The sequence below is a fragment of the Humulus lupulus genome, chromosome 1 (genome assembly GCF_963169125.1).
Source record: "Humulus lupulus chromosome 1, drHumLupu1.1, whole genome shotgun sequence".
NCBI lineage: Eukaryota > Viridiplantae > Streptophyta > Magnoliopsida > Rosales > Cannabaceae > Humulus > Humulus lupulus.
In genome coordinates, this window is record NC_084793.1 from 197,010,334 (window position 1) to 197,035,808 (window position 25,475).

A 25,475-nucleotide genomic window follows, 5' to 3' on the forward strand; every position below is an offset into this window, starting at 1 on the left:
TTACTAAGAGAGAGAGTTAAATTGATTCAAGGTCAACAAATGAATTGAAATAATTCTAAATATATCTCCGGATATATTATTAGGACTACACATACATATTTATATATAAATAATTTTATAGCTTGGTAGGATAATATATATATATATATTATTATAAACTAGATGGCAATATATAGCTATATAATTAGTTAATTAATTAAAATTATAAAACTCGATCGATTAACATTTCAGACCTATATATAAATATTAACTTATTATATAAATATAACTAGCTAGCTAGAGATGAAGTTAACCCGATCGACACCAAGAAAATCTATAAACGGCACCTGATGATGATCTTTGTTTTCTTTTTGAGAAGCCATTCCTACTCTCATGACCTGCAACTTGCTCTTGTTCCCATTAACACTACTATTCTCTTCTATTCCCAAACCATGAGGATTATTCAACAACCCTAACCCAACATCTTTCGGACGATGGTTGTTAGGGACAACCGACCCCAAACCAAGAACATGATGATGATGATGATCACGACTAATAGTAGTAGCACTGGCTGACGTACCCAAAGAATTCGACGTCGACGAAGACAAAATTCCCCAAATTCTCATTTTCTGGTGGTGGTGATGATCCCGGGCAGTAGCAGCAGGGGCATGGCCAGGGCCAGTTTGGAACTTCAGGAACCCTAATTTGGGATTGTAAGTAGAAGAAGTTGTAGTGATGGTGCTTTTATTATTATTAGTAGTAACCATATGATGATGATGATGATGAGGGTTATTATTATTATTGTTATGGTGGTGGTGGTGGGCGATTATCTGGGAAGAGGAGGAGGAGGAGGAGGAGGAGAAACGTTCTCGTTTCCTTCTGGCCATGACGACATGGTAATGATTCTTGACAGCGTTATCAGTTCTTCCATGGAAGTACTTAGCAATACAAGCCCATTTGTTGCCGTATATCCGGTGAGCGGCCAGAAGCCTCTCCTCCTCTTCTTCTGTGAATGGTTTTTTGTTTATGTTTGGATCCAGTTGGTTGTACCATCTCAATCTGCAACTTTTTCCTGCCAACAAAACCATTTACATATATATCATAAAATTAATTTAATTATATATATTTATATATTCTATATATAAATAATAAGGTGGCCAGTAACTAGTACTATAGTAGTTATGAAAACACCATTTCTTAAAACCCCAGCAAATATTTATAATATACCCGATCTTCCTTCTAGATGTTCTGCGATGAAATTCCAGTTTTGAGGACCGTAGCGGTCGACGAGTTCTCGGAGCTTTTCATCTTCGCCTGGTCTCCAGTGCCCTCTGTAGCAATTTTTCCCACCGCCATGATCGGAGCTGATATCACTTGAAGATCTTCCCATATGAGCTAGAGTCTTTCGTTGCTAAGAAGGATGTATATATATATATATATGATCCAACTAATAATAAGTGCTCAAGAAAAATATGATGAGGAAATATTAATATATATATATATATAAAGTTAGCAAGAAAACAAAGAAATATATATATACATATATATATATATGTTTATATATTTAGGGGTTGGTCGTGAGATTGGGTTATAGATGGGATGTCACTTTTGTTGTATTCACACGATTGGGTGAGAGACACCTACGTACGTACATATAATTTCTGATCAGACAGTAAAAAATATATCGATGTATTTATATATATTGTATTTATACTTATACACATGCCCCTACGTACATATAATTTTTGGCTCAAATAGCCCTATTAATCACCCTTAATTGGTCTCGATTACAGGTTAAATTGGCTAATATAGCTCTATTTTCTCGACTGGAAAAAGAAAATAGGTAACTTTGTGATTATGTCGAAACACTAGTATGGAAAGTTATAGGGTATTGATTATTTTTAATCATTTGTATTAATTTTTAGTGTTTTCAATAAGTTGCAACTTTAATTTTTTTTTTCTGATATAATTACTAGGAGCTTGCACAAAGAATTCAAACAACTCGTTGCATATAGGAGGTCTCTTGTAAATATATCATACATTGTCATGAAAAAAAAGAGTATAATGATATGTGCACTCAAATATTATACACTCTGATATGAAAATATTTTTTAAAATAATAAGTCTCAGTTTTGATAAATGTAATTGGTTAGCCTAAATTGACATGTCGTTGTATATAATATTTAAGTGCACTTATAATTACTTAAAAAAAAAATAAAGAAGCAATTTATCAATGGAGGAAAATACTAAAAGTACCTAGTGATTAAAAACAATCACTACTGCAGTAATACCCTATATTATATATATAAATATATATATTATATATACTTCAATTTAACTAGTGGTCAGTTTCATCAACAAGTTATTATTATTAATTATTTTTGAATGAGCATTTATAAGGAACCCTATAAGGTGCCTAATACTCTGGACGTGTTACTAAGACTTAAGACATAATAGCACTTGAAATGAAGCAAGTTATTATTTATATATATTATGACTAAATTAGTTTCAGCTGGTTATAAATAATTTGTATAAATATTATATATATATATACATATATATGAGCTTCGATTTATGGAAAGTCATAAAGAAACTTTTGCTTTCTTTTTAAGGAAAGTGATAGAGAGAACTTTAAAAACAATATGTATTTATTTATTTATTTATATGGAAGGAAAAAGTTAAACATCTTGGTAAATTCTTGTGACTCATGCATAATTTAATTAATCCGGTTAAGAAGAAAATAAAAGTAGCTAAAGAAAATGCGTATTTGTTGTCATTTTTGAATTTATTTCTCAAATACATACTAATCAAGGGAAGTAGTGATTATATGTACAGATCACTATTTAGGACCAAAATGCATTTTAACAAAAAGGGTAGAGAGGGTTATTACACAAGGCAATACATGGACTACTATATATAACTACTATTAGTATATTAAATCCAATAATGTCAAAACATCGTCATGTGCTACGATTTTTCGTCATATTAAGTAAATATGTATAAAAGGGACAAAATGAGCTGGCTCAATATCATATATTATGTACATATATATGGGATGGAGTAAAACCAACTGCTATAAATATCGTCAATTCATAATTTTTCATGTGTGAGTGTTCAAATTTTAGAACTATTTTGTTCTCTTGCAGTTTATAATGGATATGAAATTAGGGAAGTTCACATTGATTTCTGTTACAAAGGGGTAGCGGTAAATTCCATTGCTGTCAAAATTTTGTACGAGGTAATTAGTTTATATATATATATATATATTAATTACATGATATTATAAATGGAAAGTATATATATATACACACATAAATATCAACATCAATATGTGGTGAAGACTATATAGTAGTGTATGCAGTTTTTAGAAGAAACAATATTGATCAAAATCAAGTTGCAAAGTCTCTCTTCTCTATTGCTGGCATCAGCATATAATATATGAAATTGATCTCATCTGTCTTTCTCGGTTCAGGTGAGTATATATATATATAACAGAGATATATGTCAATATGTATTACCAAATGCAGAATTTTAATTCATATATTACTATTTTTTAATATTAATTTGATTAAGAAAGAAAGAAAGCTTATAGTAGTAATATTTGTCGTTGAAACTAAATATCAAGCTAGACTAACTGAAAACGAGTTCCCATGTGAAATCAAATGCATACAACTTACAAGTAGTCTTTTACTTTTCTTAAATTGATTATGAGTAGGTCATAGGTTAATTTAGTCACACATATAAGATACTTATATATATATATATGTGTTATAAGTCAATTTCTTTTCTGAGCTAAAACTCATTATTAATTAACTTAATAAACTTTCATTTATTAAAATGTTTATTTTAAAATAAAATAAACCTCATTTTGATTATTGTTTAGGTTGCAATTAAATTCCTACAATTAGGTATCGGCTTTTCTTTCTTTCTTTTTTTTTTTTTTGGATAGGGGAAATATATATAGAGAGAATCTAAATAAAGGCATTTTTGGCAGCGCTTTTCTTCGCATCTGGTAATATTGAACGGAAATAATGTATGTCAAAGCTAATTAACTTAGAAAATAAGCATCGCTGAAATGAAAATGATATATGGAAAAGGAGATGAATGGAACTTTTTAGCACTGAAAATTGACAGATCACATCTGTGAGAATGCATGTGTGTAAGATAGCTAGATAGCTAAATTTATATAAATATTTATATATACATTAATTTTTTAAGAAAGTCTAATTTTAATTAATAAGTAATCAACTATGATTTGATATTTAATTTACAAGTAAGAAAAAGCAATAGAGAATATATTTATATATATATATATACATAATAAATAAATGATCATTAGGATCTGCATTTTTCCTTTTAACTTATGGAGAGGAAAGAGATAAGGAAGAATGCATACTCTTCATCTTGACATATTATAGACAGGGTATAAGTGTATATAATATACTAGATGCAACTTGCAGCATGTTTATTTAGTTTTATTTAAAAAAATTATTAATTATTTTTATTAAGTTTTTATGATTGTCATATAAATTTTAAATAAAGAAGCATTGTTATATGTAAAAGAAAGACATAAACATATTAAAAGAAAAATTAAACCAAAATATTATTTATATATATATTTTAAAAATAATATGATAATCTTTTATATCACAAACTATCATATTTGGTACAAAAAATTCATAATATTATTCAAATCACACATCAATAATTGCAGAAAAAATTGTTTTCTTGATAAAAGATAATATTAATTAATTTAATATCTTATTTAGTTACAAAAAAATCATTCTATTTGTACACAAATGACACTTATATATAATGCATTTATTATATATTTATTATGAGATGTGAATTTATATTAATATAATTACTAAATATTTGTTCTAGCAAAATTTTATTACAAAAATAGGATTAAATATTATTGTTATATATTATTATAATAATAATATTTTATAACATTTAAATTTATAATATCTAATGACATTTTATAATATTTGAATTTAATAATGATATTTTATAACATTTGAATTTATATTAATATAATTAATAAATATTTGTTTTTAATTAATTTTAAAAGTATATTCCATTAAATATTTAGAATATTCCGTTAAAGTTAACAAAAGAGATCATCAAAACCAAGAATTTCTATTATCTACAAACTTTTTATATAGAAGAGATGTATTATTTATAGTTATTATTATTATTTTTTAATCATAATATATATATATATATAAAGTTTAGGTAGTAGTGCTTACATACATATATATCTCTTTTATATAATAAGTGTGTAGATAACAGAAATTCTTGGTGTTTTCCGAAAAACAGGTATGGGTGACGTGTCAGGCGTTTTCAACACGTAGCTGACACCTGGCGGAAGTCTTGTTCGACCATCAACCAGAAAGATTTCCATGGCGCAACGCTTGAACGTTATGTACAACCAGCTTGGTCGTATACCCAATATATTTAGAGAAAATCTTATGTAGTTATGATCATATCCGAGATTGTCTCCCATGATTTCCTGAGTATCCGATTATTTAGGAGAGAATATCTGTAACTAATTCATGTAATCCTCCTTGAGCCTATAAATAGAGAAAGATAGCTCAAGGAAAATGACTTTTTGGTTTTTGTTTAATTAAAATTGCATACTTACGATAGAATTAGAGCTATTGTATTGCAATTATACTGTTTATCTCTATCAGGTTTGTGAAACTCGGAGAACCCTAGTTCTTTGATCACCCCTTTGAGATCTCATATCAATAATAGCTTAAGTGGACGTAGGTCATTACCAGTTTTTGGGGCCGAACCACTATAATTTCTTGTGTCTTTTACTATTTTTGTCATTATATTCATTCCAACACATCTATCCATATCAAGCTTTTTGACTCTGTGTTAGTTGACCAAAACAAGGGTCAACACTTGGTTTTAACGGTTTATTATTTTTTTTAATGTTAACTTTAACGGAACATTCTTATATTTAACATGATATTCTTATATTTAACAGTAGTTTATAAACATCACATAAACTTAAAAAAAAATAATAACATATTTTTGAGATATTTTATAATGATAATTATTTAAAAATAATAAATAATTAAACAAATTAAAATATGATATTTTTGAGATATTTTACAATGATAATTATTTAAAAATAATAAATAATTAAACAAATTAAAATAAGATATTTTTTTTAGATATTTTACAATGATAAATATTTAAAAATAATAAAATCATATATTGTATAACTTAAATAAAATTTAATTAAATTTAAACTCACTTATTAGAATAATATCATATTAAACATATAATATAATCTACTATCAATTAGAAACAAATTGTTTTTTGAAAACACTAACTAGAAAATAAAATTTAAAATCCACGTATAATATTTAATATTACATTAAACATATAATATATAATATCTTGTTATCACTCCCAAATTTAAAAACTAGAACAAACATAAACTTAAAAAAAATATTTAATTAAAACAGGATATTTATTTGAAATTTATATGACATTAATATAAATTTAATAAAAATAATTAATAAATTCTATAAATAAAACTACAGAAATGTGCATTGTACGTACTTGTATATATATATATATATATTAGATACAAGCTTTCACGTTTGTTTGGTATTATTTATAGAATTTATTAATTATTTTTATTAAACTTACATAATTGTCATATAAATTTTAAATAATAAACAATATCTATTCTATATAAAAAAAAGTGTAGATAACGGAAATTCTTGGTTTTAACGGTTTATTTTGTTAACTTGAATATAATATTATAAATATTTAACAGAATATACATTTAAAACTAACTAAAAAATAGATATTTATTAATTATATTAATATAAACTCAAATATTATAAAATATCATCATTATAATAATATTTAATATAAAACTACATATATAATAATTATATTCATATAAATTCAAATTCAAATGTGATAAAATATCATTAATATAATAATATGTAATTCAAAGCTAGATATTTAATAATTATATTAATATAGATTTAAATATTATAAAATATTATTATGATAATAATATATAATCCTAATTTTTACTAGTTATATTAATATGAATTCAAATATTATAAAATATTATTATAATAATATTTAATACAAGACTAAATATTTAGTACTTATATTAATATATATTTAAATATTATTATAATAATATATAATACATAATCTTAATTTTTATTAAAAAAAATTATCTTTTATATTTAAGAAGGTTACACTATTATATATATTTAAAAAAATCATAAACAATGTTTTGGTTTTTTTATTTAATATGTTTATGTCATTTTTTATATATAATATTTTTTATTTATTTAAAATTTATATGACAATGATACAAATTTATTAAAATATTAATAAATTCTATAAATAAAACTAAGCAAACGTACATTGCACGTTGCTTGTATCTAATTATTTATAAAAGAATGACATAAACATATTAAAAGAAAATTTAAACCAAAACATTTTTTATGATTTTTAAAAATATATATATATATATATAATATGATAACCTTTTTAAATATAAATGATAATTTTTTCAAGAACAATTAAATTATGTATTATATATTATTGTTATAATGATATTTTATAATATTGAAATTAATATGAACATAAGTATTTGTTGTCCGTATTTTTTCACCACCGACACATGGCAATCCCCAGTGGTTGGTTCGGATGTGTGTGGACATCCTCGGGGCATGTTATTACCCGAGGCCTGTAGTCAGAGAAATGGTCCTCCTAAATTAGGTTTTGTCCGAAGAGGGCAGTAGGTGCCTTGGTGAGTTACTTGCCGGTATTCGGTCTCGGAGACGGAGATTCTCCAGCTCAGACAGTTAAGGCAAGGAGTTTCGTATCTCGATCGCCTCCCAGGCCTGAGGTTCTGGTTCTCAGACCTAGGAGGTGGAGTAACATGTTAATGGGTGCGGGTTCTCAGAGTCAGAGGATTGTCTGACAACTTTTGTGGGCGATCCGTCAACAATGTTATCGAGTGTACGTACAGCATGCCCTAACAGTCCCAGGGGCATGTTCCTCGTAAAATGATTACCTTTCTGCAGTGGGCCCCGTAAATCTCGCATAGGCCGTGGTCTCTATTCAATGCAGCCCAATGCATTGAAGTGTATTAATCCCCCAATTATGAAAAGAATGTGTATTAATTGTTTATGATTAACATTAGCAACCCCAGCCTCTATAAATAGGGCTAGGGGTCTCATTGTAAAGGGTTCGATTTTTTAGAGAGAAAACTACTTATACTCAGAGCAATCTAAACGCTGCCTGAGAAGACACTATAAAAGCTTCCAATCACAAGCTTGCAATCTCCCTAATACTAGCGACTCGTGGACTAGGGTTCTTTTATAACCTAAACTGCGTAAAAATCTTTGTGTTCTTACAATTATTTCTTTAACCTCTCTTATAAAAGTTGATAGCGAAAAAGGCAGTCAACATTTTGGTGCTTTCATTGAGAGCTTGAAGAAAGCATTTGAAACATTCACGATCATGGTGACTACATGATGAAACGTTACAGATGAAGTGCCCCCTCCTACCGGAGTCGAAGAAGGAGAACCCAGTAGGCAACCACCTCAGGTTGTACCAGAGATGATGGAGGGCTATGATGAGTATGGTGAGTATGACGGCGAGGATAATGATGCCGACCAATGGTATTATGGTGATGAATATTCTTAGCCCATGGAGGCGGAAGAGACCCAAAGGTTGTCGTGCTCCATGAGCTGGTGGCTACCAACCAACAAAACCTTGATGCTCAAGAAGGAAACACTGATGCCCTTCAAGAGATGGTGCTTGCCATGAAGGCCACTCTTGCAGCCCAAGGGTTGCGAGTGGACCCCAACAGCAATGCGCCAGCTGGGCACCCAACAGGTGTGCCACCTGTGCAACCTGTTGGAGTGTCACCTGTCAACACAGCTGATGTCACGACCCAAAATTCACTAATAAGGCTTAAGGGCCTTGATTAGTGTGCCGGGAGGGCATAATTAGTTTATATGTGATTTAAATGATTTTAATGCATGATTCTGTGATAAGCATGCTTATGTGACTATATGTTATAATTGTTGAGACCACATTATTATGTGGATATATTTGCAGCATGCGGCTTGAGGCGATCTTAGGGAGCCAGTTAGCGAGAAAGTCACAACAGGACCCAATACTTGACTCGGGGTGAGTCAAGGGGTATTTTAGGTATTAGATATTTATTTGGGTTATCGGGTTATGAAAATAAATAATTGGAGATATATTTGAAGTTAGAGTATTTAGGAGGGAATATTGGGGAAATTTACCATTTTTCCCTCGAGGACGTTTTTGGTACCCCGAGCCTTGGGATTAAATTAATTGACTAAGGATAGATAAAACAAAACCAAGGAAAATAGTAGAAACATCTAAACTGACCCTTCCCTCTTCTTTCAGCTCACTCAACTCTCTCTCTCTCTCTCTCAAGGAAACCATGGAAACCAAAGGAAGATTATGCTAGAAACTCAAGGATTTGAGCTAGAATTTTGGGGAATATCTCAGTAGCAAATTGAAGGTTCAGACAAGAATTTACGTAAGCATTGAATTATGATTTTAGCTGTCTAAATTCTGTAGTTTTGGCTAGGTATTAAGTGTTCTTGGGTTCTTGATATTGAAGATTGAATTGAAGCTAAGGACTTGGGAATTAGCTCAACAACAACTTGGTGGGGTTTTTCTTCAGTAGAGGTAAGTCTCTAATTATGGTTTAGCACTTGAATTCTGGGAATTGTTGGTTGTTCTAGGTAGTTTTGGAGCTTTGGGATTTCAAGGATTGAAATGTGATTTTGATGATGTTTTTAAACTAGTTTTCCAATGGGTTTTGTTGCTGGGAGTATATTAGAATTATTGTGATAATTAAAGTATGATATTGGGATGGTTTTGGATTAAATTGAGTGAGGTTTGGCTGTTAGAAATGGTGATTTTTCTGGGTTCGAAGGGGTCGAGCCGCGGATCTGTTCTTGGTGTGTTGCGGCCCTCTATAACAGGTGGGAGCTGAAGAAGAAGAAGGGCGGGCCGCGACATGGGGAGTGATGGGCCGCGGCCCGTGTCTATTGTTTGGGGGAGGTTGGGCCTCTGGATGGAGGTGGGCCACGGCACAGAGGGCTTAGGGCCATGGCTCTTAAGGGAATTTTTGGCCTTGAGAAGGTTTTAGGTGTAGGGACCTAACCTAGGGTGCTCGGGGTCAGTTCCGCTATCGTGTTTGGTGGAATTCGATGTTCCAAAGGCTAGAACTTGGACCGAAAACCTTTATTCAATTATTATTGATGGAATTCCTTATCTTGGTTGCGACTAGGTGTACTCTAGGGCTCGAGAAAGGGATCGTGCTCAAGGGCCATTTCTCGTAATCAAAGTGTTCGGAGTTAAAGGTAAGAAAACTGCACCCAGTTATGAGTTATGATGGGACTAAGGGTTCCCTATACCTGTATGCATTATTGTATGATGGTATTACGCCATGTGAACATAAAAAAAATGGGCTAAGAGTGTCAGAGTTAATGTTGGTGCACAGGGTGCGGCTCAGCCACTGGTAGTTGAGGACAGCTTAATATTCACTGAGCTCGGTTTAAGCGGACCAGAGTCAGTGGGGTTAACAAAGGGTACAACCTAAGGGTGTCGACCTTGAGTATTATATGACTTAGTTGTTAATGTTGATTTGATGAGTTTGGGTATGCCGAATGTCTGACTATGTGAATGGTTTGTATGATTGAGTATACGGTTATGTTTTATAAGTTATCTGGTTATTGTCATTCATTATGCTGTGATAATATGGTTTTCTTGCTAGGCATTGGCTCACGGGTGCTACTGGTGCAAGTAAAGGCAAGGGTAAGCTTAATCAACCCTGATTTGGAGAGCTCTAGAGGCAGAATGTACATAGTCAGTTGCTCGGCCGCCACGGTCGAGGGATGGACAGGAACAAGAGAACTTTAAATGTTTGTTTTTCCCTTAGAGCGGCCAGTGGTTGTATATATCCGAAAATTTTGTAAACTATCCTTTAAACTCATTTACTTTTGGGATCCCATGTATAAAACGTTTATTTAAATGAAATGTATCTTCTGTGACCAAAACCTTTTAACCCTAGTTCATTAATAGTTAGTGACACGTTTTCAACTAAACAAATTGATTAGCAAGTCTTGTACCTTTATAAACACACAGTGTAACGGTCTTGGCTACCCAGGGCGTTATAGCTGATGTACCTCCAGAACACCCGGCTGCCGAGGCACGGGGTCCGCCAGCTGAGGTGCCCATCGGGCACCCAGCAGGAGTTGGAGCCTCAGCGCCACTGCAAGATCGTGGTAAAGGAAAGGCCAATGATGACTCTGCTTCAAAGCATAAGAGGGTCCGTCAAGAGCCCAAGGGCCACCCGGCTCCGCAGCAGACTGGTAAGGGTAATAAAGCAAGGGCCCGAGGACACCGCCAGGCCGACAGCGCCCGTGGAGCTCAGGGACCTCGACCCCGACGCGCTCATACGGACCGCGCGAGGCCTGAAGCTGGTATCCCTAACCTAACCATTCCCACAGGAATAATCGCCCGAGGAATGGCCCACAGAATTGGAAACGGGGCATCAATATTTTGGTAAACGAAAATGAGTCTGATGGAGAAACTAAGGTGGTCCATCCAGAAGATAACGGTACGTTTCGAGGACAAGCTGACCTACGAGACAACCTCAATGCTCGGAGGTGTAATAAGGTCGGAGTACGTGAGCCTGCTGGTAGAGGCCCGTCAGATCTCCGAGACAATCTCAATGCTTGGAGAAGGGACTACCCGGCACAGAGCATCAACCGGGATTGCGACCCACTCAGAGCAGAATTAGAAAGTCTGAAGCGAGTAATGCTCATAATGGTCAGGTGACAAGGCCACGAGTCTGACTCGGAAGATGAGGAGGTAGAGTTTTGTGCTCCTCACCTTATTGAGGCCCCGCTACCTCTGGGATTCAAGATGTCGTCCATACCAGCTTATGATGGTAGTTGAGATCCCACAGACCATTTTTCCAAGTTCAACAGGCTAATGTCGGTGCATCGTGTCTCTGACGACGCAAAATATCACGTGTTCCCCCTTACCCTGACAACCAGCAGATGAATGGTTTAAAAAACTCTGACCAGGGTCCATTCAGACGTGGAAACAATTATCATCAGCCTTCCAAAGACAGTTCATAGGGGTCTGAAAGGTAAGCTTTGAGGTCAACGCCATGGCCAACATCAAGCAATGATCGTTTGAGACCCTCAAGGCCTACATCAAACGCTTCAAAGAAGAAGCAGCAAGAACTAAGACAGTCGATGATGGCCAATAGATGATGGCGTTGCAGGCTGGCATCCGTGCAGGATCCCCACTCTGTGATGATCTCCAGCGAAAGGGATGCCGGCATCTCGACGACTTCATTCGTCGGGCTCAAGAATACATCAGTTGGGAAAACGCCCAGATCGGGGTGTTCGAAGCATCCACCATTTTCCTTGCTTTGGCCACTCCTGGCCCCATGGCCTCGGGGATCCAATACTCCCCCTATGCTCACATTTAGCAGGGGTCGTTGGGAGCCTAGCCTGGCTAGTGCGTCGCCCCTTCCGGTAATAGCGCCATGCCAGCTCTAGAATTTAGTATGTCTCCGGCAGGGTTCGGGGCAGCGCCCACTGGATACAGCGCTTTTTAGCCTGCATTCAGTGCTAGAGTTGTCGTCCTGCCCCAACCAACTAAATCCATTCGAGCTCCCAATGGCACAAGGCGCGAAGGGAAGGGTAAGGGTTACAAACTCAAGGGAAGCGAAACCACACAGCCCGAGAAGGGAGTCACATTAGGCGAGAAATACGTCTCACAGTATTCAGTGTATACTGACTTGGCGGAATCCTGAGAGAACATATTCGTGGCCATGGCACAGCACGTGCACTACAGGAAGCCATAACCCATCCAAAGAGACGGGGATAGAAGGGACCCTGGAAAATTTTGTCGTTTCCACAACGAGATAGGGCATCAAACTAATGAATGTCGCCAGCTCAAGGATGAGATTGAGAACCTCATCAAGCTAGGACACCTCCATCAGTATGCTAAAGGGGGACCGCGTCAAACACAGCCACTCATGGCCGGTCGGACAGTCCCGCCTGCCACACCTCAGGTCTCGACAGCAACTTCTGTAGGTCCCCAGCATCCAGCAGCCCAAGGGCCTCCTCCAGTAAATGGGCAGGGAGGAACCATATCAAGAGGACCTCATCTGGGAGGCACCTCACGAAGCTCGCAGAACAGGTATGCGTGAGCTTTGAACCATGATGATGAGGTAAGGGCTTTGACTCAACTACTTGCCCAAATGTCGCGAATGACTCACCAAGTCATAACGTTCTCTAAGACGATGCTCAGAGAGTGCATTTCCCGCATCACGATCCTTTGGTAATTGAGAGCCAAATCTCCAACAAAATGGTGGCACAAATTCTGGTAGATAATGAGATTTCGGTCAATATCTTGTTTAAATCAACCTTCGAGAAGATAGGGTTGACTACAACAGATCTGTTCCCGTGCACCTTGACACTCTATGGGTTCTTGGGAGAACCCCTCATCAGAATGGGGCAGATAAAGATCCCAGTGGTGATCAGAGAGGTACCTCGCCGAGCATTTAAAAACTGTACCTTCATGATGGTAGATTGTCTCTCGGCATACAATGCCATTTTGGGATGGCCAACATTGGTGGAATTCAGGGCAGTCACCTACATCTGTCATCTATGCATGAAATTCCTCATGGATGCAGGGATCAACACAATCTACGGTGAACAAAAAGAGGTGAGACAATTCTACAATGTATCCCTCAAGGCTCCCGTGATGATGGTGAGGGAGGAAGTCTCCGAAAGCTATGGGACCCTGGAGGTACGAGCTATGCAAGACTCGGGACCTGTCGAGTTAGACCCAAGGGTTCAAGAGGAGAAGTCCATCAAACCAATAGAGGAGGTAGTCCTAGACACCTCCACCCTTGATAGGAAGGTGAAAGTCGGGGGAGGCTTGAAAATGGAGGTCCGAGAAGCGTTATTTGTCTTCCTCCAAGAGAACCAAGATGTGTTTGCATGGTCACATTCTGAAATGACTGGCATTGATCCAAATATTATATGCCATGCCTTGAATGTCGACTCTAGCTTTGCTCTTGTCCAGTTGAAGCAGCAGACGTTTGACCAAACTTGAAAAGAGGCCTTCAAGGCTGAGGTTGACAAGCTCCTCTCCAATGGGTTTATCCAAGAAGCTTAATATCCCAGGTGTCTGTCCAATCCTGTCCTTGTGCGAAAGCCGAATGGCACTTGGAGGACATGCATAGATTTTTCAGACCTTAATAAGGCCTATCTGAAGGACTATTTTCCACTCCCCAAGATAGATCAGATTGTCGATGCCACCTCCGGTTACAAGTTGCAGTCGTTTATGGATGCATACTCAGGATATAACCAAATATCCATGCACGTCACTGATCAGGAGCACACTAGCTTTCGAACCGACAAGGGTGTCTATTGTTACATCGTGATTCCTTTCATGTTGAAGAACACTGGCGCCACTTACCAAAGGTTGGTTAATAGAATATTCAAGAACTAGTTGGGGCGGAACATGGAGGTCTATGTAGACAATATGTTGGTTAAATCTCGGAGCGCCCCAGATCATGTATGTAACGCCCTGGTTAGCCGAATACTATCACACTGTGTACTTTAAATAGTTCTTAACTCGCTAAATGAGTCATTAGGTTGTAAACGTGCATCTAGGTGTTATTAATAGGCCAGGGTGAAAATCTCGGTCAAAAGGAATGGATGTATTTTATAAAAAACATTAAACTGTACATGGGATCCCATAAAAGTGTTTACAAAGTGTGAATGCCAAAAATTGACCAAAGACATAGTCAATTCTCAAGAGAAAAAGTGAGGGTTACCCTCATTAGCCTCGGGAAAACCAAGCAACCCGAAGTCTTGCCCCACACGAGACCCATGTTTCATGGGAGGCCTTAGCAAAGGTTCCCAAAAAGACCCAAGTGCCTCGCTATGCGAGGCTGCCCACCATGTGCTCGCGTCTGCCAAGGACCCAAGTGCCTCGCTACGCGAGGCTGCCCACCATCCGCGCGCGTCTGCCAAGGACCTAAGTGCCTCGCTATGCGAGGCTTCCCATCGTGTGCGCGCGCCTGCCGAGACCCCTAGGGCCTCGCTATGCGAGGCTGCCCATCGTGTGCGCGCACCTGTCGAGACTCCTGGGGCCTCGCTATGCGAGGTTGCCCACCGTGCACATGCAGCCGTCCCATGCCATCAGCCGCCTAGGCTCCGGGGGTCTCGCCTTGTGAGACCCATCCCCGAGCCTCGTGAGTGCCCAATACATGCACGGGTACTTGCCTAGGGACCGAGGGTCTCGCCTTGGGAGGCCCATCCCCTAGCCTCGTACATGCCTATTTCAAGGTCTCATACATGGAAATAGGGTCAGGATGAAAGAAGTATGGTTCGACACTTACTAAAATATGAAGAAACCTAGAGAAGGTATTTAAGTAAGCGGGACCACTAGACATGAGATGAATGTACATGCACGGGATGTACAACCCTGAAAAGGGCAAAGGCATGACTCTGACATCTGTGTCCTACAAGTAGTGGAGGTACGGATTTGTACAGAGAGTGGAAGCACTACATGAATACCTCTGACTATGTACCAGGCCGACACCATAACCTTCTGCTCCACCACAACCTGTGCCACTACCCTGACAATGTACCTATGCACAATCTTGTCCCCTGGGACCACAATGTATGAGGAGCCATTAGAGCTCCAGTATAAATAGATCATCATCCCTCTAGAAAAGGGGTTGAAAAACTGATTGTATTCTAAGGCTTTTGAATAAGATACAATTTCGACTCCATGGCAGTTTTACATATTTACTCTCTCAAGTTTTCTCCATCTTCTTCTGAGATACCTTTGGCAATATAGTCTTAGTTTTCTAACCTTATATCGTTGACGAGATTTCACCGTCAACACAAAGTATTTACAATTGAAAATAGCCATTACAACTCAAAAGTTACATTCCGCCAACCTAAGCAGCAAAAATAGGGTTAAACCCTAGTTCCCCTGAGAAACACCTTGGCCGTAGTGGTCAAGCGACCGCATATGTAGACATCGCCACCTAAGCTCTCCACTCAAGGCTGGGTGAGCTTTTCTTTCCCTTTACCTGCACCACATAGCACCCATGAGCCAAGGCTCATCAAGAAAACTTATTACTGCATGTATACAAATAATATTAAATGATTATGGGGCATACAGCCCTAATCAGATGGTAACTAATAAGTCTTTCTGGGGTAGATGACTAATAAGTCTCTCTGGGGTAGATGACTAATAAGTCTCTATGAATAGATGACTAATAAGTCTCTCTGAATAGAAGACTAATAAGTCTCTCTAGATAGATGACTAATAAGTCACTCTGAATAGATGACTAATAAGTCTCTCTAGGGCCTTGCTCCCCAAGCCATGTGACGTTTCAATCACCTGAGCCTTTTTGGCCCTAGCTCTGAGTAACTAGCCTTAGACTAGCCAAGTGCTTTCGTTTTCTTCGACCAATAGGTCGGTCAAGCATTTAATGCTCATGTTGATTAGATCTAATCATTTCAGCCTACGTTAAACACGCTAATGTCACTCTTGATTCATAGGCCAATACCATACGACCAGTGCTCAATACTATTGTCGATCATGACTGATAAGTCAGAGCTTCGCGACCAGTACTAAACACCAATGTTGTTTCTGATTAATAAGTCAGTGTCATTCACAGGTAAGCAAAGCTGCCAGGCATTTACAATGCAATCAATGTCCATGTATGTCACATCATTAACCATGCATGCCTCATCATTAACCATACATGTCACATACTGGGTGCAGTTTTCTTACCTCTGGTTCGAGTGTGAAATAATAAAAGAACAATCCTTGAGAACGATCTGTCCTTAGGCCCCTTAGCGGTCACCTAATCATAACCAAATATGAAATCCCATCAATAAAATAAATAATAAAAAGATTCATCAACTAAAACTCCGCTCCAAGGACCTCGAATCCTACTAAAACGGTTAGTAGATTCGATCCCGAGCCAAGAGAATCGAAAACCCGCGCTTTAAACTCGCTAAAACCCATCCTGGCGCAAAAGGGACAGGCGGGCCGCGACCTGCCCACAAGGGTCGTGGCGCACCCCCAAGACAGAGAGCCCCATGTCTGGGGTGCCGAGGGCGGGCCGCGACTTTCCCATGTGGGTCGTGACGTGCCTGCTAGACAGAACCCAAGGGAGGCTCTGGGATGCATTCAAGTTGTGACTTGTATGAACTCGGTCGCGACTTGACCCCACGAACCCAGCTCCCCTACATTTTTCTCAATTCAAACTCAGCCAAATCTTCATCAAATCAATCCCAATACCACAATTAATTATCACTGCAACATTATCAGTACTTTAACAGCAAAACCCAAGCTTGGAAACACCCAAAACACCAACAAATATCCCCATCGAAGATCAAAATATCAAGATTAAACATAACCTTAAAAATAGAGCAAACACCTTAAAAAATTCAAGCTGAAAACCTTACCTCAATCCCAGAATTGAACTCCTTCAGTTGTTGAACACGACCCTCAACTTTCAAGCCTTAATTCCTCAAGTTAATCCTCTAGCTTAACTTCAAAACTCCAAACCGAAGAGAGAGAGAGAGAGAGAGAGAGAGAGAGAGAGAGAGAGAGAGAGAGAGAGAGATGAGAATAGAATAGAGAACTTTTTTTTTTCCTTAACCTTCTACAACCATCCCACTTAAGTATGTCTAATAGCCAAAAGGATAGAAATGCCCCTAAGGCCATTCTAATCTTTCAAAGTCAACAAGGGCAAAATTTTGATTTCCCATTTATCCTATTAATCATAGTTAACGTCCTCCAATTCTCGTTACTCCCAATATCCCCAAATAATTATTAAATCATATCCCATAACCCGCTCATTCTCGGTAATGTACTAAGCACCAATTTATCCCCCAGGCTCACCCCGGGCCCAGCAATTAACCCCGTTATAACCAAACCACTAACTTACATCCTAGGATCGTCTCATGCAGAATAGCTCAAACATATCCACATGATAATGTGGTCTCACCCATATATCACACACATGCACATAAATATACAAATATGCTCTCAATGGCCAAAATTACAAAAATGCCCTTCTAATAAGAAGTAGGCCTACATCCATGCAATTAACATCATATAATAATATAACTCACATAATCATGCATATAATCACATAATTGCATATTAAATCAATTATGGCTCTCCCGACCCCCTAATCCAGGCATTAAGCCACATTAGGTAATTTTGGACGTTACAATGTAGGCGACCTGGCTGAGATCTTCGCGGTTCTCCGCCGGTTCAGGATGAAGCTCAACCCCCAGAAGTGCACATTTGGGGTAGCCTCTGCAAGTTTTTAGGCTTCATCGTAAGCGCTCGAGGGATTGAGGCAAACCCCAAAAATATCAAGGCCTTAATCGAAATGCCTTCTCCTCGGAAGCATAAAGATGTTCAAAGCCTGATAGGGAGGATCGCAGCTTTGAGCCATTTTGTCTCTAAGGAAACAGACAAGTGCGTTCCTTTCTTCAATATTCTCCAAGGGAGTTAGAGATTTGCATGGATAGAAGAGTGCAAACGGGCGTTCCAACAGCTCAAGGCGCACGTGGAAAATCCTCTGACCCTGTCCAAGCCAGTGGATGGAGAGCCCTTCCTACTCTACATGGCTGTGTCGGAAGACGCTGTTAGTGCCGCATAAGTAAGGGAGGAAAGACGCGTTCAACACCCCATCTATTTCATCAGCAAGAGACTCATCGGGGCAGAATCTAGATATCCACTGATAGAGAAGTTAACCTTCTGCTTAATGGTGGCCTCTCAGAAGCTAATACCCTACTTCCAGGCGCACTCAATTAAGTTCCTCACGAACCACCCGCTCAGAAAAGTCCTTTCAGAAGCCTGAATCGTTAGGAAGGCTCTTGGAGTGGTTAGTGGAGTTAAGTCAGTTCGACATCACCCACCTCCCGAGGGCTGCCATAAAAGGACAAGCACTTGCCGATTTCATCACTGAGTGCACCAGGAATTAGGAGAGAACCGAGTGCACCCCGATGGTCGGGCCAGTGTGGAAGTTGTTTGTGGATGGGTCTTCAAATGAGAATGGCATAGGGACGGGACTTATTTTGGTCTCCCCCGAGGGGCATAGAGTTCATAGTTCTCTCCGCTTCGGGTTTAGCGCCTCTAATAATGAAGCAGAGTACGAAGCCTTAATCGCTGGACTTCGCGTGGCACTAGAGCTCAAGGCCGAAGGACTCAAGATATTTAGCGATTCCCAACTCATGGTGAACCAAACTCTCGAAGAATACCAGGCCTGGGGAACAAAAATGGCAGTGTAGTTGGCAAAGGCTCAAGAAATGTTGCACAATTTCTGAAATTTCACTATTCGGCAAGTGTCAAGGGAGCAAAATTCCAATGCGAACGCCCTGGAAAAGCTGGCTATGACCAAAGACGCCGAATTAATCAATGTGGTCCCCATCAACTACTTGGATTCTCTGAGTATCTTGGCTCTAGACGAGGTGGAAACAGTACAACCCCAAGATGGGTGGATGGAGCCGATAATTAAATACCGCATCTTCGGGGAGTTTCCCTAAGACAAGAAGGCAGCCCGGAAGTTGTTGTACCAAGTGTCGAGGTACATAATTATGGATAATAGGCTTTATAGAAGAGGCTATTCTTAGCCCTTGCTTCGGTGCTTGTCTAGACAAGAAGCCAATTCAATACTGCGAGAGGTACATAAAGGTTTTTGCGGTGATCACGCCGGGGGGCAAAGCCTTTCCAAGAAGATCTTAAGGCAAGGATATTTTTGGCCCACAATGAATGGAGACGCGATGGATTACGTCAAGAAATGTGACAAAATCTAGCACTTCGCCAACATCCCCCGAGCACCTCCGAATGAGCTTACTCAAATGACTAGCCCATGGCCTTTTGCTGTTTGGGGCATTGACCTTATCGGGTCTCTGCCTACATGGAAAGGAGGGGTGAAATACACCATAATGTTCATAGACTACTTCACGAAGTGGGTTGAGGCTGAGTCACCCGCCACAATTACCTCCAAAAAGACTTTGGACTTCGTCGTAAAAAATATCGTTTGCTAGTACGAGCTTCCGAGGAAAATAGTCTCCGACAATGGATTGCAGTTTGTAGCGAAGTATTCACAGACTTCTGTCAACGACTTGGTGTCGTCAAGAGCTTCTCTTCCATAGCCCATTCGCAGGCCTACGGACAAGTGGATGCAGTGAACAAGACACTCAAGTCCACTTTGAAGAAAAGGCTGGAGCAGGCAAAAAGAGCTTGGCCAGAGGAGTTGCCTAGGGCATTGTGGAGCTACCGTACCACTACCCGAACCTCCACCGACGATTCTTCCTTCTCGATGGCCTACGGGTATGAGGCTATGCTCCCGATTGAAGCAGCAATCTCCACGCACCGATGGGATATGTATGATCTGACCATGAACCATGCCCTACTTCAGGAGTCCCTAGACCTCGTGGAGGAGCTACAGGAAGCTTCTCAGCTATGAGTAGCATCCTACCAGCAGAATGTGGCTAGATGTAGGAGTCGGGGTTGGAGACCTGGTGTTGCGAAGAGTCTTCTTAGCCACCCGAGACCCAGGTGCAGGAGTGCTAGAACCCAACTGGGAGGGCCCATACCAGGTCAAGAGCATTGTATGTCCGAAAACCTATAAATTATCCTGGCTTAGTGGGGAACTAATTCCTCACGCCTGGAATTCTGAGCATCTTTGTCGGTACTACCAGTAACATCGGCAACAAACATTGTTTATTTCTGTAACACCCCCTGTAGCCTCCGGGCACATATAATGGAAATTGTGTATATAATAAAACACGGTAAGAAATCTATTTATTTTGCCTATCTTTTTCTTTAGTTTCCATTATATTTCTATTAATGTTGTATAAAGAGCACCTACGTCTGAACAAGTGAACGCAGACTAGTCTCCGATCACTTGGGGAGTATGGAGTTAGGGTAGCACTGCACCTCGCAAGGAATGACCTAGGAAACTAAACTTGTAAATAGCCAAGAGAAGTAAGCCTAGTGTCGCCATCCCCAGAATAGAAAGCTAAGCCTTTTGAAACTAACCATGTCTTGCCTAGAAGGTAGCTTAGTCCAAGCAAAACTACGCTTAGTACCTTAGAGCTAGATAACCTAAGTAGCGTGAGAATAGATTAGTCATCTCCCGCGAACACCAAGCCCGGGGAGCTCTGACCAAGTCTCTTGATCTTGAGATGCGAACGAAAGGCCGAGTACTTAAACTTGGCCTCAGGAAACCCATGATACAGGAAGCTTGGCTAGTCAATGAGCAGAGCATCCTTAGTATCACTATATCCCATATCTAGAAAAGCTAGTATAATAGGCAGGAATTTAGGTTATGTAACGGACTAAATTCGCTAATAAGGCTTAAGGGCCTTGATTAGCGTGCCAGGAGGGCACGATGGGAATTATGTGTGATTCTATGAGTTAAATGCATGGTTATGATTTAAAGCATGTTATTTGACTATTTATTTATCTGAGACGCATGTATAGGTGTATTAGTATGCATGTAGGCCTTGATTGTGTTTGAAGGGCATAATTGTAATTTTAGCCCGCCGAGGGCATATTTGTGATAATTGTATTCCGTGATTTGTACCACGTGAGTGTGGTGTTATTTTGTGATGCACGTGCCGAGACGGTCCTAGAGAGCAATTTAACTTCAGGGTCACAACGGGATTTCTATACCCGGCTCGGGAGGAGCCCAGGGGTACTTTGGGAATTTTATGGTTAAGTTGAGATTTAGCGGGTCATAGTTATTGGAGATTTAGTAACCTGGGTAACCATTAGTTACTGCTGAGAGTAACAAGTTTTAGAAAGAAAATGGTAGAAATGAAATAGAAATGAAAGGACTTAAATGCCCTTGAGGTTTAGGAAGGAAAGGATAGGCAAGGAGGGGCAAAATGGTCATTTGGTTGGGAATTAGATAAATGGCAGCTGGTTTTATGGGGTACACGGTTTGGGGCTTAACCATTTTGGTCTTGATAGAGTTTGAAGAGAAAAGAAAAGAGAGGGAAAAGCTAGGGCATGAGGAAGAAGAAGAAGAAGAGAAGGAGAAGTTGGAGACCTAGGAGATGAAGGAAGCTTAGGGATGGATTCTCCATATGAGGTAAGGAATTTTATACACATTTAAGGCTTGATTATGTTATGGGTTAAGAGATTTGAGCATGGTTTAAGTTTGAACTTTGAGTTTTTTTAATTTTCTGAAATTGAAATCAAGGATGTGGATTTTGGGGATTTGATTGTGTGTTTGATTGCTTTGATGATGTTTATGGGTTGCTAGATGGGTCATATGAAGTTTGGATTTGATTTTGGGGTTTGGGTATTGGTTTGGTATGAATTGGGAAGGTTTTAGCTCGGAGAAAACGCAGGAGAAAACCCAGAATTCTGGGTCTGTGAAGGCGTGCCGCGACACAGATTTTTCGTGCTGCGGCGAGGGAGCCTCTGACTGTTGGGTGCCGCGGCACAAGGATGTGGTGCCGCGGCACAAGGCTAAATTCAGGGCATCAGTTTTAGGCAATTTTAGGCCTTTGCTCCGGGGGTTCGGGGGATGTCTCCGGGGTGTTGTTTTAAGGTTTTAGAGGTCCTGAGAGTGCGGGATTGGTCCCGGGAAGTGGTTTTGGGTTGATTAGTATTGAGGGATGTTTCTTGTGTGTTGTGACTAGGTTGTTGGTGAGGCTCGTGCTTGAGGACCGTGCTCGCGGCTTTAGTGCATCAGGAGGCTCGGAATTCAGGTGAGAAAACTATAACACCCGTAGGATAGGGCGTGGGCCCATAGTATGATTGCGAGGCGCGGCCCTATATTGCATCACATGTTAGGGTGCAGACTTAAATGAATTAATATTTGATTGCATGTTGTTGTGTTATATTATATGTGTGATTATGATGAAATGAACGGCAAGGGCCGAGTACGGCGTAGGCCGGGGCGGCCGTGGGCCGAGTACGGCGTAAGCCGGGGCGGCCGTGGGCCGAAAGTAACACCTAGCACATGGGATGCTATACTCAGGGCGGGGCCCGGTGGAAACATGTATCATGCTATATTCAGGGTGGGACCCAAGGGATACATGAGTTATCCTCGCGGTGAGAACCGATACCCCAGGCTTCGGTAAGGCTCTGGGGCGGCTTGGCCGTGTTTGCTTAGTCTAATGATTGACTTGTTTATTTGTGGATTATCTATTATGATAAACTGTATACATTGCATATGTTATGTTCTGCATGAGTTTTCTTGCTGGGCTTCGGCTCACGGGTGCTCTATGTTGCAGGTAAGGGCAATGACTGAGTCAACCAACCATGAGTACGGAGAGCGTGAAGTGACGCGTACATGTTTGGCCTGCCCGACTGCTTTGGTTGGGGGTTTATTCGAAAATGGCTGTAATAATCTATGATTTTATGATTTCTTAACTGTAACCTTATTTCAAGATGTAATTAGTTTTCAAACCTTATTTTGGGATCCCAAATGTTTAATGATAGAAGTTTTAATGAAACGACGCATTTTCAAAGATTACAGCCTTAACTTTTAATTTGTCACACTTTTGCTCAAAACCTCGGTTAGCGAGTTCATTGCACACTATTTCGTCTTAAAAACTCACTTAGTAACGGCTCTAAGGAAGTAGGGCGTTACAGGTTACCTCCCGAGGACGGTGCGTGCCCAGGGAATAATAATCAAATCCTAGTATGTGAGATACAAATGGATACCCAGGTGGCCTACGCCAAGGCATCTCGATAACTTCACCTCTTGAGTAGTGCCTACTCGGGGGGCAGATGTTTTCGGCCTCTCTAGTAGTGCATACTCGGGGTGCAGGTGTTTTCGCATGCCAGGACCCTGAAAGCCCGAGTCCTCGGTTCATAGGGGCATGGGACGATGAGTAAAAACTTGCGGTTGATTTCGCTTCAAGGCTACTTCTAGGACTGTGGGCCTACAAGAGACTAAACGCAAAAACCAAGTTTTGAAAAACAAGCTTGAGTTCTTGTTCTCGTGAAATTCGTGTTACGTTGAATTTATAGAACTAAGTTTTGAAAAACAAGTATGAGTTCTTGTTCTCGTGACATTCGTGTTATGTTGAATTTATAGAACCAAGTTTTATAAAACAAGTATGAGTTCTTGTTCTCGTAACATTCGTGTTATGTTGAATTTATAGAACTAAATGTTCAAAACGATTGAGTTTTGTTCTTGTGGCATTCGTGTTACGTTGAATTCATAGAACCAAGAGTTTGAAAACAGTCTGAGGTCTTGTTCTCATAACATTCATTTTATGTTGAATTTATAGAACAAAATGTTTAAAACGATTTGAGTGCTTATTCTCATGTTATTTTAAGTTACGGTGAATTCATAGAACCAAACCAGATAAAAAGAAGGGCAAGCTACATAATTCTTAAATGGGTAAATAATTACAACTATGCTCGGGGGCTTGAGCGACTATTCGTCTATACCCCAATAAGTTTATGGCACGCAGGCCTAAATGCAAAAATTACAATTAGTCTTTGGGAACCTCCACCACTAGTTCAATGATCGGATCTCCACTCTTGGCACCCTTTGCCTGGACCGTCTCGGCAGCTGAGGTCACCCCAATTGGTTGAGTGGCCTCAGCAGATGGGGTCGCCTCGGCCGTTGGAACCACTTGAGTCACCTCGGAAGCTTGGATAGCTCAAAGGCGCTCGTTGAAAAGGAGCTTGTACTTCTCGGGCTCCCCAGTGAAGTTCAAGTTCATGTCCTGGTTGTGATACCAGGCCACATAGAAGGCATCCTCGGAGATAGACTCGGTCTCCTGTGTGAGCTTCTCCACCTGGCACCTAGCAGAGCTATTCATCTCCATGGCTTGGAGGGCCTTCCTCTCGATTAGCTCAGCCCGATCAGTAGCCTCCATAGCCTGCTCTTGGAGCTGAGATTTCTCCAAGGCCACTCAAGCGATCTCAGTAGTAGCTTTCTTGGCCTCCTCCTAGGCTTGTTGCATGCCAGCAATGGCCACCTGCTTTTCCCTTTTAGCCTGCTACAAATCCTCGGAGGCTTTCTGGAGGGTCTCCTTGAGCTCCCGGGAGCGTTTTCGCTCAACCTAGAGGACAGCGCTGGCTCGGGCAAGTTCTTCCTGAGAACCCTTTGTTTTCTCCTTGAGGAAGGCAATCTTGTCCTGGGACCTCCGGAGCTCATATGATTTCTCCATCATAATGTCTCCTAGGAATTTGCAGGCTAAGGCAGACTGCAAAACAAAAAATAGAGTAAGACAAATGTGTTAGCTCAATAACATCTGGTTAAGTTGAACCCAACCACGGGGGTGATTAGCTTACCCGAACAGAAGCATACCAACACGAGGCCACGGGAGATGCCTCGTTACTATCGCCAAGTTTGGAGAAGCTTCAGGCAGTCAACTCGCACATGG

At 39.5% G+C, this 25,475-nt stretch overlaps 1 protein-coding gene across 1 annotated transcript; it reads right to left on the reverse strand.

The window, feature by feature from the left end:
• Positions 1 to 219: 219 nt before the first annotated feature.
• On the reverse strand, positions 220 to 1,448 carry LOC133824563 (transcription factor CSA). The gene is made up of 2 exons (XM_062257485.1): positions 1,207 to 1,448; positions 220 to 1,051 (listed from the first exon to the last, which is right to left on the reverse strand). The coding sequence occupies exons 1-2, from the start codon at positions 1,367 to 1,369 to the stop codon at positions 273 to 275; spliced, it is 942 nt and encodes a 313-aa protein (XP_062113469.1). The 5' UTR covers positions 1,370 to 1,448; the 3' UTR covers positions 220 to 272.
• Positions 1,449 to 25,475: the final 24,027 nt, after the last annotated feature.